The 18,058-nt window shown below is 36.9% G+C and overlaps 1 protein-coding gene across 1 annotated transcript; it reads left to right on the top strand.

The window, feature by feature from the left end:
• The first annotated feature begins 2,325 nt into the window (after positions 1-2,325).
• LOC109061926 (sodium/hydrogen exchanger 6-like) lies at positions 2,326-16,829 on the top strand. Its single transcript, XM_042770288.1, is given in 17 exon segments — positions 2,326-2,747; positions 3,826-4,025; positions 5,053-5,130; positions 5,269-5,345; positions 5,445-5,557; positions 7,395-7,500; positions 8,848-8,989; positions 9,126-9,231; positions 9,309-9,397; positions 9,950-10,063; positions 10,476-10,587; positions 11,044-11,197; positions 11,331-11,361; positions 11,447-11,532; positions 11,814-11,919; positions 13,485-13,728; positions 13,731-16,829. Coding segments are annotated over 17 exon segments (2,145 nt in total). The 5' UTR covers positions 2,326-2,479; the 3' UTR covers positions 13,850-16,829.
• The last annotated feature ends 1,229 nt before the right edge of the window (positions 16,830-18,058 follow it).

Here is an 18,058-nt window from a genome sequence, read left to right as displayed (position 1 = left end):
TTTTTTTTTGCATGTTTGTCACACTTTAATGTTTCAGATCATCAAACAAGTTTAAATATTAGTCAAAGATAACACAATGAACACAACATGCAGTTTTTAAATGAAGGTTTTTTATTATTAAGGGAAAACAAAATCCAATCCAAAACTACATGGCCCTGTGTGAAGAAGTGTTTGCCCCCCTGTTAAAACTGTAGTTTATCACACCTGAGTTCAATCTCTAGCCACACCCAGGCCTGATTACTGCCACACCTGTTCACAATCACGAAATCTCTTAAACAGGATCTGCCTGACGAGGTGAAGTAGACCAAAAGATCCTCAAAATCTAGACATCATGCCAAGATCCAAAGAAATTCAGAAACAAATGAGAAAGAAAGTAATTGAGATCTATCAGTCTGGAAAAGGTTATAAAGCCTTCTAAAGATTTCTAAAGCTTTGGGACTCCAGTGAACCACAGTGAGAGCCATTATTCACAAATGACATATACATGGAACAGTCGAGAACCTTCCCAGGAGTGACCGGCTGACCAAAATTACCCCAAGAGTACAGTGACGACTCATCCAAGAGGTCACAAAACAACATCCAAAGAACTGCAGGCTTCACTTGCCTCAGTTAAGGTCAGTGTTCATGACTCCACCATAAGAAAGAGACTGGGCAAAAATGGTCTGCATGGCAGATTTCAAAGATGAAAACCCGCTGCTGAGCAAAAAGAACATAAAGGCTCGTTTCAGTTTTGCCAGAAAACATCTTGATGATCCCCAAGACTTTGGGAAAATACTCTGTGGACTGACGAGACAAAAGTTGAACTTTTTGGAAGGTGTGTGTCCCCATTACGTCTGGCTGGCGTAAAAGTAACACCGCATTTCAGAAAAAGAACATCATACCAACAGTAAAATATGGTGGTGGTGGTGTGATGGTCTGGGGCTGTTTTGCTGCTTCAGGACCCTGGAAGACTTGATGTGATAAATGGGACCATGAATTCTGCTGTTTACCAAAAAATCCTGAAGGAGAATGTCCGGCCATCTGTTCGTGACCTCAAGCTGAAGCAAACTGGGGTTCTGCAGCAGGACAATGATCCAAAACACACCAGCAAGTCCACCTCTGAATGGCTGAAGAAAAACAAAATGAAGACTTTGGAGTGGCCTAGTCAAAGTCCTGACCTGAATCCTCTTGAGAACTAGTTATTAGGTTTAGGGGGCAAACACTTCTTCACACAGGGCCATGAAGTTTTGGATTTTGTTTTCCCTTAATAACAAAAACCTTCATTTAAAAACTGCATCTTGTGTTCACTTGTGTTATCTTTTACTAATATTTAAATTTGTTTGATGATCTGAAAACATTAAAGTGTGACAAACATGCAAAAAAAAAAAAAAAAAAATTCAGGAAGGAGGCCAACAATTTTTCACACCATTGTGTGTGTGTGTGTGTTATATGTATATATGTATATAGATTTTTTTTAAATAACTTAGTTCTGGTGTCCCTCTACAATGACATAGAATAAAATATGACATTTTTTTTTATGTTTTTTGTTCTCCATTTGTTTCTTATGCTCCAACCAATGTAATGACATAAAAAAAAAAAATTACAAAACGTTTCCTTCTGGTTCTCAAAAGGATAAACTAAACATTTATTTATTATTTCACTGCAACTACACTGTTGTACAGAAAATAAACTACACAATGTATTAAAAAAAAACCTAACTGATCGAAAAACAGTAGCTGTTTTCCTGAGGGTGTGGGTTTCAATTATATCTGTGACAAATGCATGACTGTTCTCCCTCATTAACTTCTGAACTTGGCCTGTTTCACACAGTTTAGGAATATGCATGAGATATGAGGGTTTTACTCATACTTGCATCTGTTTTTAGATTGATAGCCAGTCTGTTTTACTGAACTCAGTTGTGTTCACTAAACGTTTCAAACAAATACCTGGTTTAACTTTGTTCCAATAATTGAATTTCAACACAAACTCACACATACTAATTCAGTGCCTGAAAGAAGTAATCTGTGGTTGGTTGGTTTCTAAACAGTAATTTTCTGAACATGCCCTTCACATGACAGCTGCATGAAACATAACTGCTTCTATCTCAGATAAAACATTGGGGTTTAGGAATATGCATGAGATATGAGGGTTTTACTGCAATACAAAATGTAAAATGTGAGTGAGTGTAGATTTGAACACCCTTGTCATGATTGAATATCTATTATTATATTATATATATGACAATGTCTTACAATGACGATGCACAATAAATGAAAACATCGACAATTATGCGCAGCGTTTGCACATTATGAACTGCACGAACACGTTGTTTGGTTGGTCACGTGACGTCACGTGCAGTGGGCGGGGCCTCGCTGGGAATCAGGAACAATCTACAGCAGCCTATGATTGTATCTGCTGCTAATGCGCCTGCTTGTCTTCAGCGATCCTGAGCATAGTGCATTCTTCTTCTTCTGTCTTTCCACGTAAAAGAAATGCCAACATGGGCTCTACATGTGAAATGATGAGTATTTGGAGAAGGCTGTCTCTGTTTGTTTTGGCGAGCGCCCTCTGCTCGTGCCCGTGCCGAGCTGAAGACAGTGCGATGGAGAACATCGTGACAGAGAAGAAAGCTGAAGAAAGCCACAGGCAAGACAGCGCCGACCTACTAGTCTTCATCCTGCTCCTCACCCTCACAATCTTGACCATATGGTTGTTCAAACACCGCCGCTTCAGGTTTCTGCACGAGACGGGGCTGGCGATGATATATGGTGAGGACAGGCGTGATCATCTTCCTCTTCGATCGCATCTGAACTGTGTGGTCAGCAGCATGCTGTAAAGTGTACAGATGCATTGGATCTGTTAATGAAAGTACGCCATGCATGATCATGACTGTTCAAAGGGCAGTGTGGGAGTTTCAGCACTGAAGAACAGGGCCTGTCCAGCAGGAGTTAATCTGTCTCACTGCTTCTCCTGCATATATTCTGGGCTCTTTCAAAACATAAACACAAGATTTCAAAAGCTTTGCTGTTGTCATCTGAACAATTATTAGAGTCTTAAGTTAAGGAAACCCTTTTTGATTGCAAAGAGAGTAATACTGAGGTTTTTAGGGTTATTTGCAATCAGTTAAAACTGCAAATCCTCTTGTCTGTGAGGCACATCTCAGTTGGGTTATTCAGGAGCTTGTGTACAAAACAGTGTTGTACAATTTTTATTATATGTTTATATATTATGTTATAACAGTCTACATTAAATTATATTTTAATACAATTTATTTATCTTCACTTAAAATACTTATAACGTAATTTATTTATTTTTTCTTAAAATACTTATTACTTAATTTTTTTGTAATTTTGTTTTGAGGTTTTTTTTTTTGTTGTTTTCTTTAATATTAGTGTTTTGGTTTGGTTGATTTTTACTTGAGAAATTTTTAGATTTTATTTCAGGTTTTTGTTTATTCATTTCCATTTAGTAATTTTAGTGCTTCAACTTAAACTTATTTCAGCTGTGCTTCTAATTTTCCTTTTAAAGTTTTTTTTTTTTTTTTTTTATCTAATATTTTAATTTTATTGCAGCTTTATTTCAGTTAACAAAAAATGTTTTAAAGTTTATTATAAGCTAATAAAAATAACCATGGTTCACAGACAGATGGTTCAAAAATCTAGTGAGTTGAGAGTTGAATCACTTCAGCTTTTGTGATGACAGTAAGTCTAGGTAGGCAGCTCACTAGAGTTTAAAAAAAATAGTTGTGGAATTAAAAGAAAAAACTTCAACTAATATTTAGAAACTTAAAATGTACTGAATCATTTTAAATGAACGTTGCAATGCAATGTTTTTGTCTCTCGTCAGGGTTGCTTGTGGGTGTTGTCCTGCGATATGCTATTCATGTACCCAGCGACATGAACAATATTACACTGAGCTGTAATGTCAATGCCAGTCCGGCCACACTTCTGGTGAATGTCAGTGGTAAGTTCTATGAGTACACGCTGAAAGGAGAGATCAGTGGCAGTGAAGTCAATGACATTCAGGACAACGAGATGCTCCGCAAGGTAAAATATCACATCTCAATACTCATACAGCAGCCGTTTGACCTACAACACAGATTCAGATGAAACTGAATTGAAAACACACATCAACCACAAATGTTTGGGGAACTCCGAATTTATTTGAATATGACTCATACTTGCATCTGTTTTTAGATTGATAGCCAGTCTGTTTTGGCTAGACGTTTCAAATTCCTGGTTTAACTTTGTTCCAGTAATTGAATTTCAACACAAACTCACACATACTAATTCAGTGCCTGATAGAAGTAATCTGTGGTTGGTTGGTTTCTAAACAGTAATTTTCTGAACATACCCTTCACATGACAGCTGCATGAAACATAACTGCTTCTAACTCAGATAAAACATTGGGGTTTAAAAATTGCATAATTTAGGTTTCAAATACATTCTACTGTGCATAAAATGAGCCTTATTTAACCCTTGAACCCTATTAAACTAAATTTAGACTTGATTGCCCCAAATTGTCTCCAGTCAAACCACTGATAAGAGGATATAGCTCAGATCTTTTTAAAAAGATAATATCCATTAAGAAATCAATTTGGAAAGAAATACTTTTATGTAGCAAGGGCACATTAAATTGGTCAACGCTGTTAGTAACAATGTTACAAAAGATTGTCAGATTACATGTAAATCCAGTTCTTTTGAACCTTTGGAAATTTTAAGCAGCTGTTTTTAACATTGATTTTAATAATAATTTTTCTTGAGCAGCAAATCAGCATATTAGAATGATTTCTGAAGGATCATGTGACACTGAAGACTGGAGTAATGATGCTGAAAATTTAGCTTTGTCATTACAGGAATACATTTCATTTTAAGATATATTCAAATAAAAATTCTAATCATATATCATAATATTACTGGTTTTACTGTAATAGATTTAGCATAATAGATTTCATTGAAAACATAAAAAAAAAAAAAAAATCTTTTGAACAGTAGTGCAATTTTAAAAATTGCTTCTCATTTTATAAAAGGTGAATAAAATGTCAGTAACTGTATCATTCTAATTCTGTTTCAGGTGACCTTTGACCCAGAGGTCTTCTTCAATATTCTCTTGCCTCCCATCATTTTTCATGCTGGATACAGTTTAAAACGAGTAAGAGTTTTTTTTATTTATTTTTTTTATATATATTCATTAATACAGACCAGCTGCTATGTGCACAAGATGATGTAATGCTCACTGTAGATAAATCAAAGCTCATTATTCATTTAAATTCTTCTGTCTGTGTTTCAGAGACATTTCTTCAGGAACTTGGGCTCCATTCTTGCCTACGCGTTTGTGGGAACCGTGGTGTCTTGTTTCATCATTGGGTCAGTGCACACAATGTCTTTTGTCAGTGCTTTTTCAAGTGGTTGCTCCAGCGATGAGGGTGAAAACCAGCGTTCAGAGGTGTGCGGTTTGTTTTTCAGGTTGTTAATGTATGGCTGTGTGATGCTGATGAAGCAAATTGGCCATCTGGGTGGTGATTTCTTCTTCACTGATTGCCTTTTCTTTGGTTCCATTGTCTCAGCCACTGACCCAGGTACTACAGTCAGAGTCCCTGTAACAGTGCCTAAATGCAATCATGGGTGTTTAAAGGTGTATTTCAAACACATTTATTTGGAAAATTATGTATATGTCTTGTGTTTTTTTTTTCTGCTCTAGCTGAATACATCTGTGCTTTCTGAAGTATAGTGGTATTTTAGGAAATTATTATAATTAAGTTGCATATCAAAGCAATTTGTTGTCTGGAATTGACGCCTTTCCGAGCTCAGTCCACGTTGGTTACTGTTGCTCGCTCAGACAAGCCTTACAGGATATGTACTGTGTACATAAATAAATTTGAAAATGACATTACCAACACAAATTTCAGTAAAACGTGTTCCTGTATTGAATGGATGTTATTCTTGCATGTAATGCGATCGTTTGCAAATCAGTTGTGAGATTTCAAACATGTGACCCTGGACCACAAAACCAGTCTTAAAGGGATATTCCACCCCAAAATGAAAATTTTGTGATTAATCATTTACCCCTATGTCGTTCCAAACCCGTAAAAGCTTCGTTCGTCTTCGGAACACCATTTAAGATATTTTGGATGAAAACCGGGAGGCCTGTGACTCTCCCATAGACTGCCAAGTAAATAACAGTGTCAAGGTCCATAAAAGGAATGAAAGTCGTTGTCAGAATACTCCATCTGCCATCAGATGTGCAATCTGGGTTATATGAAGCGAAGAAAACAAAAATAACAACTTTATTCAACAATTCCTTTGTCAGCAGTCTCCTCTGTGTCTCTTCATATCACCGTATGCTGTGTATGCTCTTCTGTATCATCCGCGCCACAAGAATGCGGTGTTTTCTTTCAAATCAAAGCTAAATACACGTAGAAACAAAATACACGTAGAAAATAATAAAGTAGTTTTTTTTTGTTTTCTTCGCTTACAAAAAGTGTTCCCATCGCTTCGTATAACCCAGATTACACGTCTGATGGCAGATGGAGTATTCTGACAACGACTTTCATACCTTTTATGGACCTTGACACTGTTATTTACTTGTCAGTCTATGGGACAGTCACAGGCCTCCCGGTTTTCATCCAAAATATCTTAAATTGTGTTCCGAAGATGAACAAAGCTTTTATGAGTTTGGAACAACATGGGGGTCAGTGATTAATGACAAAATTTTCATTTTGGGGTGGAGTATCCCTTTAAGTGTCAATTTTTTTAAATTGAGATTTATAAATCATCTGAAAGCTGAATAAATAAGCTTTCCATTGATGTATGGTTTGTTAGGATTGGACAGTATTTTGCCGAGATACAAATATTTGAATATCTGGAATATGAGGGTGCAAAAAAAATCTAAATATTGAGAAAATCGCCTTTAGAGTTGTCCAAATTAAGTCCTTAGCAATTCATATTACTGATGGAACATGATCTTTACTTAATATTCTAATGATTCTTAGCATAAAAGAAAAATCTATAATTAATCTATACTCTACAATGTATTTTTGGCTATTGCAACAAATAGCCCCGTGCAACTTAAGACTGGTTTTGTGGTCAAGGGTTACATATTTTATCTGCCATTGTTAAAATATGCAATAACATGATTAAAAAAATGCATACTGTGAACTTCAAATTTCCATGTTTATCCTCTTTTGGTACCTTGTGCCATTATTATGCCCTGGCATCATCTTACTATATTTTAAAATACTCAATGTAGAATTGAGTTTAAAACTATCCAGACACTATCCAGAAGCCCTTAGAAATTGCATTAGAATAGCACATCTGACAAAATGGCAGACTGCAACAGGTGCTAAAGCAGGATTGGTCAGTAGTGTTTGTTAAGGCGGGGCTTATCAGAAGGTTGATTTGTGTTTTGTTTTGTAGTGACAGTTCTAGCCATCTTCAATGAGCTGCAGGTGGATGCTGACTTGTACGCTCTGCTGTTCGGAGAAAGTGTTCTGAATGATGCCGTCGCTGTCGTACTGTCCTCGTAAGTCCTCTGCTGCTCATGATTATACACTGCTATATTTACAAACTGCTATTTTTAATTCACACGTATTATTAATTTTGAGATATAACTGTTTTGGGTTTTTATAAACACAATGCAGTACGAATAATTAACACTTTTCATTTAACATCCGATTCTTTCTCTGCTGGACCTTTCATCTGCTCCAGCATGCTGCTTTATTACGGAAGGCAAAGTGGGGCGGGGCATCACAGCCCTAGAGGTGTGGCTTATACAGAGGGCGGGAACCAGACACTGAGAACGCCCATCAATGGGTGTGCTGCACATTTAGCTTTGAGCCTGCCGAGTGGATTTTTAGTGTGTGCATTGACTGGTCTTTACCAGAACATGCCGAGTAAATGACCCACAGATATGCTTCACACCAGCACCTGTAATGAAGCTAAAGAAAGATCTGAGTTGCGCCTCATTCCTCAAAGAACAAGAATCCCTTTCTACTTTATTTGAACTGAATTCTGAAGTTCATTAGCATGCCGCTTATGGAAGGTGTGGATGGGGCAGAGCTGTGGGTATTTGCTGATTGGATGATAGCCATTTGCTTCATAGTTTGAAGTGATACTGTGGTCCTCTAGAAAGTTTTCTCTTGTTCCTGCCTATCCTAAATGCTAAAAATGTGTTTTATTAATTTGAGCACATCATTTGGACATCAGGTACATTTAAAAAAGTAATTAAAGGGGTCATATAATGAGGAATCCAATCTTCCTTGCTCTTTCAGAATGTAATTTCTATCCTAATACATGGAAATATATGTATTTAATTTAAGCAGCAAAACAACAGCTTCTAAGCTATAAGAGCAGAATATGGGAACGATCACCAAAACTCTTACAGATGATGTAATGCGCATGGTGTTTGGTGTATACCGACGTTAGTTTTTTTCAATAAAGTTTACAATCATTTTAGCCTGATTTTAATGTTTTCACATTTTCAGAGATGGGTTGGAAAAACGCAACATTATGGACCTCAGGGGAAAAAAAATAGATGATAGAATATGTATAATATGACCTCTTTAAGAAAACACTGCAGAGACTGGAAAATAGTAGGAGATAAATTGAATCGCACATTTATTATCTGAAACTAATGTGTCAGAGTTCAGATGTTACCAAAACATTAGCACATTTTCCAGTCCTGCTCGTAATGTTTGTTATGGTTTTCCAGTAGCAAATGGATATGTTGCATTATTGCAAAAAAGAAGAACAGAGAAATCTCTTTCTTTAAAATTCTTTACCCTTTTAGATATCCGACATTACAATTACTTTCATATGTTAATATCACACAATGTATGAGTGTGTGTGAATGTATCTGTGTTTTTTGCAGGTCAATTATTGCATATCAGCCTGAAGGAGACAACACTCACACGTTTGAAGCCATGGCCATGCTGAAGTCCTTCGGCATCTTCCTGGGGGTCTTCAGTGGTTCTTTTGCTCTTGGAGTGGCAACTGGAGTCGTAACTGCATTGATATCCTTTACTGGTTCAATATTTTATGGCATGCATAGATCTCATTCTTCTTTCTATTTGATTGTCACTGCTAATGTTAAATAATGCATTTAGCAGTTTCTTCATCCCAAAGTTATTTTCATTGACTCCTTTTCACGTTACTAAGTTCACTAAGCTTAGGGACTTTCCATTGCTGGAGACAGCACTGTTCTTCCTCATGTCCTGGAGCACATTCCTGCTGGCCGAGGCATGTGGATTTACAGGTGAGCTTGAGACACCCACGGAGTCTTCAAAAACTACCTAGAATGCAGGTTTTTACTCTTCTTCCTGTGTTTCTCAGGTGTGGTGGCGGTTCTGTTCTGTGGAATGACACAGGCCCATTACACCTTTAACAATTTGTCTCCTGAATCTCAGGAGAGGACAAAACAAGTAAGTAACTGCTTTATATTTTAAAATGTAATTTATGCCAGTCATTACTCCAGTCTTCAGTGTCACATGAAGAAACATTTGTTATTATTATCAAACAGTTGTGCTGCTTAAAAGTTTGTGGAAACCATGATTTTTTTATTTGTTTTGTATGATCTTTTGATGAATAAAAAATTAAAAAGAACAGTGTTTATTTGAAATAGAATTCTTAACACTATATGTGTTATAAATGGCTGTACTGTCACTTTTGATCAATTTAATGTCATTTCTGAATAAAAGTATTAATTTCTTTAAAAAAAAAATCTTTCTTAATTTTAAACAGTAGTGTAACACTAGCAAGGGCCTTGTTCTAATAAGCGTTGGGACAATGATGACCCAATTTCATGTGATTATGATTTTTTTTCTTTACCCTAGTAATGCTTTAACTATAAAAACTGCTGAGCAGCTTTGCTGAACTTGTCCAGAGTTAATATTTCTTTTTGGTTTATGGAATATGAAATATATACGTAATATAAACATCTCACTGTGCTTTCTTGTCATTGTGCTCTCTTTCAGTTATTTGAGCTTCTGAATTTTCTGGCTGAGAACTTCATATTTTCCTACATGGGCTTGACATTGTTTACCTTCAAGAACCACGTCTTCAACCCAATCTTCATAGTGGGCGCATTCGTATCCTGAAACTATGTAAAATTCAATTTTGTGTCTAAAAAATGGTAGAATGGTAAAATATAAACAGAAAAAAGATTTCTATTATTAAAAGAATGGTAAAATGCTCTCAGCAAATGCAAAGCAAGTGGGAAATCTGATGGATTTCTATTATTAAAAAAGCATGTGTGTGTTTATGTTGGGCGGCAGTACTTAATGTCAATCAAGGAAGTGGCAGGCTATTGTTGTTGAGTGATATGTCCAGGAAGTTATAGCTCATTGTGTTTCCCAGAAATCAATGGCCCAGAACCACTTTTTCATGAACAGAGCCCTCTGAAGCCCTCAGTAAGGACAAAATGTCTAAAGAGGGTCTAGATGCTGTCAGTGCAGCGGTAGCTCCATTTTTGCAGTCATGCCTTGACTCCTCTTCTCCCAGCTGGCTGTGTTTCTGGGCAGAGCGGCGAACATCTACCCCCTCTCCTTCCTGCTGAACTTGGGCCGTAAACACAAGATCAGCCCCAACTTCCAGCACATGATGATGTTTGCAGGTTTGTGTGTAAAGCTGAAGGCGATTCCTGTGGTCAGCTAAGATCCAAACTATGAAGAATGACATGCCAAAACCAAAAGTTAAGGTTAAATGGGTCAAGCTTGAACCCATTGTTGTTGGTTTTGTTTTTTGTGTTTCGGACACAGGAAATGCATGAATGTGTAAAGGGTAAAGTAATAAGTCTGCCACATTAATTGTGTGATGAGTTCTGCACAGCAGCAAGATATCATGATGGATTTGAGCAAAGACAAAATGTCCAAGTTTTCCACCCTCTCTTTCCACACTGACTCTCTTACATCTCTTGCCGTTTAAGTAATTGCTAATGTAGATAACTAGGTTTTGACTGATTTCATAACTTTCAGAATCACACTGTGGACAGATCAGATTTGAAAAACAAATCCAATTCATCAGGTCTGTGTGAACCAATTTTTGGTGTTCTTGCCCCCCTCCTCGCCAGGTCTTCGTGGCGCCATGACCTTTGCCTTGTCAATCAGGGACACGGCCACATATGCGCGGCAGATGATGTTCTCCACCACACTGCTGGTGGTCTTCTTCACCGTTTGGATCTGCGGTGGAGGCACAACTCAGATGCTGTCCTGCCAGAAAATCCGGTTAGTTTGAACCTCAGTTGCAGTCTGAATGACCTTTTTGTCATTTTGTCACACAAGTGGACTATGGCTTTTGTCTTATTTGCATCATAAGTGTTTTATTACATTTGCTGTAATGCTGTTTTGTGTTTGGCAGTGTTGGAGTAGACACCGATCAGGAGAACTTTGTAAGTGTTTTCGGTCTGCTATAGACAAAAGTACAGTGGCTTTTTAGAGCAGAGCTGTTTAATGATGGGTTTCCTCTGTGTCCAGCAGATCGGCCCTGATGGAGTGGAGAGGAGGAGCACTAAACAGGAGAGTGCCTGGTTCTTCAGGGTCTGGTACAACTTTGATCACAAGTATCCTTTGCTGTGTAGCTCTTATTAGTTACAAGATGGGAGTAAAACACCAATCCAGTCCTCCAATGTGAAATTTTACATGCTAAGCAGTGTGCTACAATAGGTAAGTTTACATGCACAAATTTGTGTCATTTGAGATGTTGGTTCTGTTTATATGAAACCTAAATGTTGCAAATGCAGTCCGATTCACATATTTGTGTACATGTGCATCATGACTTGCATCATGACATCATCTCATAAAATGCAAAATCGTGCAAAACCTTAACACTGTTGACTTACAGTTATCTAAAGCCCCTTCTGACTCACAGTGGCCCACCGCTCACTGCCACATTTCCAGCCTGCTGTGGCCCTCTGGCACGTTGCCTCACCAGCCCACAGGCGTATGAGGTTTGTACTTTACATGCACACAGTGGACTAATAATTCTCTGTAGTACTAGATTTTCCTCTTTGTTTTAGCTAGATTAGGCAGATAAAACTGAAGGAACTAGTCATTTAGGTCTGCGTACTGTCAGATGGCGACAGACGGAATATGTGTTTATAGGGACGGACCCCTCAAATTCACTCTTAATTGCCATTTAATAAGCTGGAACAGCTGACTCAAATTACCCCCCTCCTAGAGCTGATTATCCAGAGAGATGTGAACAGACAGTGAATGTGGCTTGATATAGTCAACAAGAGACGTAAAACCATCTGTTACTGCTGTGTTATTAGAATAATCAGAGCTTTCTATCCATTGCAATGATTAGGTTTTGATTGTTGTAGGCTTTTCATAAATGCATAAATCAAATCACTTAGCCTGTCGTTTGTAAAAATTATAAATGAGCAAATCTAATTATTATTATTACATACGCATTTTTAATAATATTACTTTACATTGTTTGTTGTTTTAAAAACCCAATTCTCAGAATGTGCATTGTCTGCATGTGTACATAGACCAGTATTTAATATCCAGCTTTAGACTTTAGAGATGCAACTTCTTAAAGCACAGAATTCAAAAAGCCTCTTTGAAAAGTTACATCTCTAAATTCATGCCCTTTGTATCACTTCCATGCTAAATATTAGTTCACTAAAACATGTGAAAATAAATTCACTATTCAACATCGCTAATTAACTATTCCTGAGCCACTTCTAATAAATAGCTGTAACTGGCAAGTGATCCTCGTTCCAGAGTCCAGTCTTTATGAAACATATTTAATTGGACCGTGATGGTTTTAATTCCTAGTGTGGATTGTTTTATTTGGCTTGTAAAAGAAAATTTTATCATAGTTTTTATTGGCGATATTAATTAACATACAAAAAAAAAAAAAAAAAAAAAGCAATTTAAATAAACAACCTACACACAAACTATCAAACAAATGTATTCATTAAAAAAAATTTTTTAATACAGAATACAGTAATAAATAACAAGGCTGTGTTTATTTGATCCAGAATACAGTAATAAATGTAATATTTTAAAATATTACAACACTTTAAAATATATTTAATATATAATGTTTTTCGTGTGATGTCAAAGCTGAATTTTCAGCATTCAGAGTTGCTCAAGAAATATTTATTATTATTATCAGTGTTGATGTGCTGCTTAATATTTTTGTGAAAACCGTGATACTTTTTTTTCAGGATGTGATGAATAGAAAGAACAGAATATGTTTTTTACTTACATTATGTCTTTGTCACTTGAAGAGTTTAATGTGTTTTTGCTGAATACAAGCATTCATTGACAAGCATAAATCTTACTGACCTCAACAACTTTGAATGATTAACTTAGGATTTAAATCACTAACTTTTATTACATTTTACCTGATTTTATTCCCTTAACAAACCTCATTTGGCTCCAAGACGATTATAATTAATAAACAGTAATAGGTTTATTAGTCTCTTTGCTAAATAGCTTCCCGCATACTCAGAAAATCTGCCCAGATTCAATGAAATCACCACTGTGTGTTTTCTCTCAGAATGAGGAGCAGCTGAAAGACAGCGACTCGGACCTGATCCTGAACGACAGTGACATCACGCTGACGTACGGTGACATCACTGTGAGCACAGATGCAACGGGTGCTCACACGAGCGGGATGCCCGTCGGAAGAGTGGCTGTGAACTCTGACGAGGCTCTGGACCGAGAGCTGGCGTTTGGCGACCACGAGCTGGTGATCCGAGGCACCCGACTGGTCCTGCCCATGGATGATTCGGAGCCCCCGCTGCCTCTGGACTCCCGCCGCCACCGGCACAAGAACGAAACGATGAGTTGAACGGGGCGAGTCTCTTCTCTCTAACATGTCTCATCCAGAGTGATCTCTCTCAGCACCTCTCCTGTCTCTGAAGTGGCTGGTTTGATGTCTCTACCTCATTTGTCACTCTTTCTTTTACATCATCACAGAAATCTAAATTATTTATCCACTTCTCTCGTGCAAGGCTTTTTTCTGTTTACGGCTTCCAATCAGACCACTTAGCATCTGACATCACATATCTGAAGCATGTTCGGTTTTCTCTAAGGTTACCATGACAACAGAATAAGCATACTTTTATTGTCTGTATAGCAAGGCGTAAAATTGCCATGACCTGGCCTGCATGCTTATTTGTGTCCTCTCTTGACGTGCGAGCGCTTGTTTAGGAGATGTGAAGAGTCCGCGGCACATTCCTGTGGGTCTGATGCTTTTTACTGCCTTGTCTCTTTGTGAGCGTCTGACAGAGGAGTGCTGGCTGGTGGCTCTGCGTTTGCTGTGCAGTTACAATCAAGTGCCTGTCCAATGTAGTTTCCCCTCCTTAGAGCAAAATGACACTCTTTGCCGTCCACTAGAGGGAGGCCTTGTATTTTGATACTGTATTGTTCGTCTGAGCTGTGCGGTAACTTGTGATTGGCTGTAGAGATGTGCTTGGATCTTATATTGTGACCTTTGACTGTGAATCTCTGAAGGTTTTTACGCCTTGTTGTTTGTGTTATTGTTCAGAAGATAGAGAGGCATTCATACATTGCACTTTCTTTTTTGTTGTTGTTGTAACATTTTTCAAAAGCAACTAAGAAAAGAGATTATTTTTCTTTCTTTTTTTTTTTGTCTATGTAGTTTAAATGTTTTATGAACTAAATGTCATGTTTAATTACGAATGTCTAAAATAATATGCATTTGACTTTGGGATTATAAACCCCCCAAAATTAAGAGAAAATTGCCCTTACTTTTTGTAGTAGGGCCTTCTAGCATAATGCATTGAGCAGTCTGTTTAAAAAAAAAGAAAGAAAGAAATGCTAATGGAATAGCTAATGACTTGAGCTTTTTTATTCCTAATTTTTTGCATGTTATATTATGTGGAGAAGCATAACCCTCCATGTTTCCTCCCAAAGTCCTTTTTGTGTGTTAACCATTTCTAACAAATTGAAAATTATTTTTCTATCTAGATCAGTGTAGAGCATCGCATCAACACCGTTGTGATTTTTACATTGGTTGGAGATAAGGGTATTTCTTTAACTGTTCAGATTTTAAAAGGGCTGAATGAATAAAAGAAGTTTTAATGTTCACACCTATGGAAAGAAAAAACATTGTACGAGGCATTAAGTTCTGTCTGATGGTTTCAGGCTGTACAGGCATCTGAAAAATGGGGTTGGATTTGTATGCAGTAACGAACGCAGTAAATTCTGTGTTGATGGCATTACAGTAAGATCTTTACTTTTAGACCTGCATCCCAATTTGCATACATTACATCCAAAACAGATGGTGAGGATTAGAATCAGTGCCTCCCAAATTGTTTAACTTTTCTCATAACTTTAGATATTTTTTGCAAAATCTGTAAGGTGTTCAGCATTTTTTTTTTAAATGAATTAAACTGATATTTAAGTATATACACAAAATCATGAAAGTGAAATTACACAAATTATTTTTTGTTCAAAAGTTTACATTCCCTTGGTTCATCATATTGTTTGGCTCATCGATCAGCTGTGATGTGTATACTTGAATCTCTTATGTAAGATATATATATATATATATATATGTATATGTATACATATATTTTACTAATTCTGCAAGGGGTACATAAACTGCTTATGAATTAAATAGACAATTTCATAATGTCCAAGTACTGTCATACAGTGTACTCTCCCATCATCAGTAAAGTGTACATGCTTTAAGTGTGCACTAGAAGTGCGTAAATTGGGATGCAGCTAATGATTTAGTTATTCTTAATTTTAAGATGAAGTGAGATTACATGACGAGCCATGACCCAAGAAAATGAAGGAACGCAAGCAGAGGAGCAATCAGATCTTTTGTAGAATCCATCCCATGTGTTTGTAGTTTTTCTGTCTGTTTGTGGTGTGTATAGAAACCGCTGTTGTGTGGATGTTGTCTGGACAATAGGGGCATCATTAGCCACGGAGCAGGAAATGTTGATAAGACCCCGCCCTGCCAGTGATGTCTGTGTGCTGGAAAATTGCACACGCTGTGGGAAGAGAGGATGACGGCTGGTCATCACAGTGGCATCAGAGCCCTTCGACACAGATATGTCCTGCTGTGCAGGATGATGTGAGGGGAGGCCCCAGTATTGTAATACACATGAACTGTGTGTGTGTTTGAGTAGACATAAGAGTTAAGCATTATTAGCAGATTTGCACTTTCGTTTTTGTTTTTAATTTGCTTTAAAAGAGACATACCTACTGTTCTTTGTCAGAGCATCATGATGAACTCCAATACAGATTGTCTTTTTTTTTGTCCTTTGAGAAATTCAGACATCCTACTAAATTCTACTTTTGTGGAAAACAAATGATGAGAAGAGAAAGAAAAGTATTGAGTGTCTGTAATACCTGTTTGCAGCAGGACTTCATAAATGTTTGCATTTGTAATACTGGAGAATGAATCTAGTTCCTTTAAGACCAGAACTTATGAGTAGTGAATCTATGAGATGGATACTGAGTGGTACAGATGAACTAGAAGTTTCTGTGCGTTGTACAGATATTGTTCCAGAAAATAATTCTAATTATTCAGGGGTGTGATTACTTTGATTAAAGCTTTTTTCTGTTTAAACACTTGTGTAATCTGTGTTCTCCTCCAAAAATGCATAAAACACGAAGAATGAGCGCTTGAGTGTAAGACTAAAGAGACCTGTGCATCCCCAGCTAGTCCAAAGTAGCAGAAGCTGAATGGACTTTAATGGTGGTATATGTGCTGTTTGTTCTGGTCCGCAGCTGTGTTAGTCACACGATGTGCAGCTCTACTCTAATGTGTTGCAGGTACTGACTGTTTACATCTGTGTAAATATTCTCATCTGTTCATGTGTGTGCAATGGTCAATAAACAGAAGCCTGTGCTTTAGATTAAATAATCGTGTATGGCTGTTTTAATCTCCCATACTATATTCACAAAATTATAACTGGAACATATTCCTAAAGCAGCTGTTTGGAAGCTGCGTAAATGAAATATGTCTGATACAACAGGGTTAATGGCCCCTAGATAAAAAGGCCCTTAAGATTTATTTTCTTTTAATGCGCTAAATAGCAACAAGCACCATGACATTGCCTTTTTAAACACGTTTGCCTTTAAGCACTGTGAAAATATCTTGATCCATGTGATCATTGTGTACAAAAGGTTGAAGCAGAGGTAATCTGATCTAACGTTTCATATATAATTTTTTAAATGTTGCCAATTTACTTATCTTATGAGAATCCCTGTCACATACAAACTACAGTTCAAATGTTTGGGGTTGGTAAGATTTAAAAAAAATAATTCTTATCCTCACCAAGTCTGCATTTATTTGATCAAAAATACAATTAAAGAAGTTGTTTAATTGAATTATTAATAAATAATACTTAATATTTAATATTAATAATTAATATGAATGATTTTCAGTTTATTTTTTTCCCCAGGTACCACTTGGCTTCTCTAGCTGACTTTATATTCACTATAAAGATATCATAAAATTGTGCTTGTTTGCAAGATACATGCAACTGAACTTCTGACTCAATCTTACTGTGATATAGCCTTTGTGACAAGGAGCCCCTGGCTTCCTATCAATGATTACAAAACAAAATATTATTATGTGGCAGAAAGGAATTGTTTGGCTCAGTCACAGGTGCCAGGACATAAATAAGCATCGATGTGCTGCTGCTGCCAGGCACTTCATAGCTTCTGCTGTCCATGTCATTGATGTCTTTAACCATTTGGAGGCACTCCAGGAACTGATGACAAGCTGGAGGTTGTTTAAAGGTGATTATATTTGTGCACTTACTAGTGCTCTATTAATTCCACAACACTGTATATATCACAAATATCACACAGTGTTCAGTTGAGGCTCAGGATCTTACACTGAACCATTTTTAGTTCCCCGAAAACCTTTCAGTGGCCAGTTCTTAGTGTAAAGAACATTATAAAAATCTAAAGAACCCTTTTCCTTGTTATAGAACCTTTTGTTGAATTGAAAGGTTTCATGGATGTTAAAGATTCTTCATGGGATCATCAATGCCAATAAGACACTTTTATTTTTAGTGTACAGTAGAAAACTCTGGATCATCTCTGAAATCTTCTAAGTGGTCTGCATTTTCTCTTTTCAGC

This window comes from Cyprinus carpio, chromosome A14 (genome assembly GCF_018340385.1).
Source record: "Cyprinus carpio isolate SPL01 chromosome A14, ASM1834038v1, whole genome shotgun sequence".
Classification (NCBI taxonomy): domain Eukaryota; kingdom Metazoa; phylum Chordata; class Actinopteri; order Cypriniformes; family Cyprinidae; genus Cyprinus; species Cyprinus carpio.
Note: the sequence above shows the minus strand (reverse complement) of the source record. Positions and strands in the feature narration are given on the sequence as shown.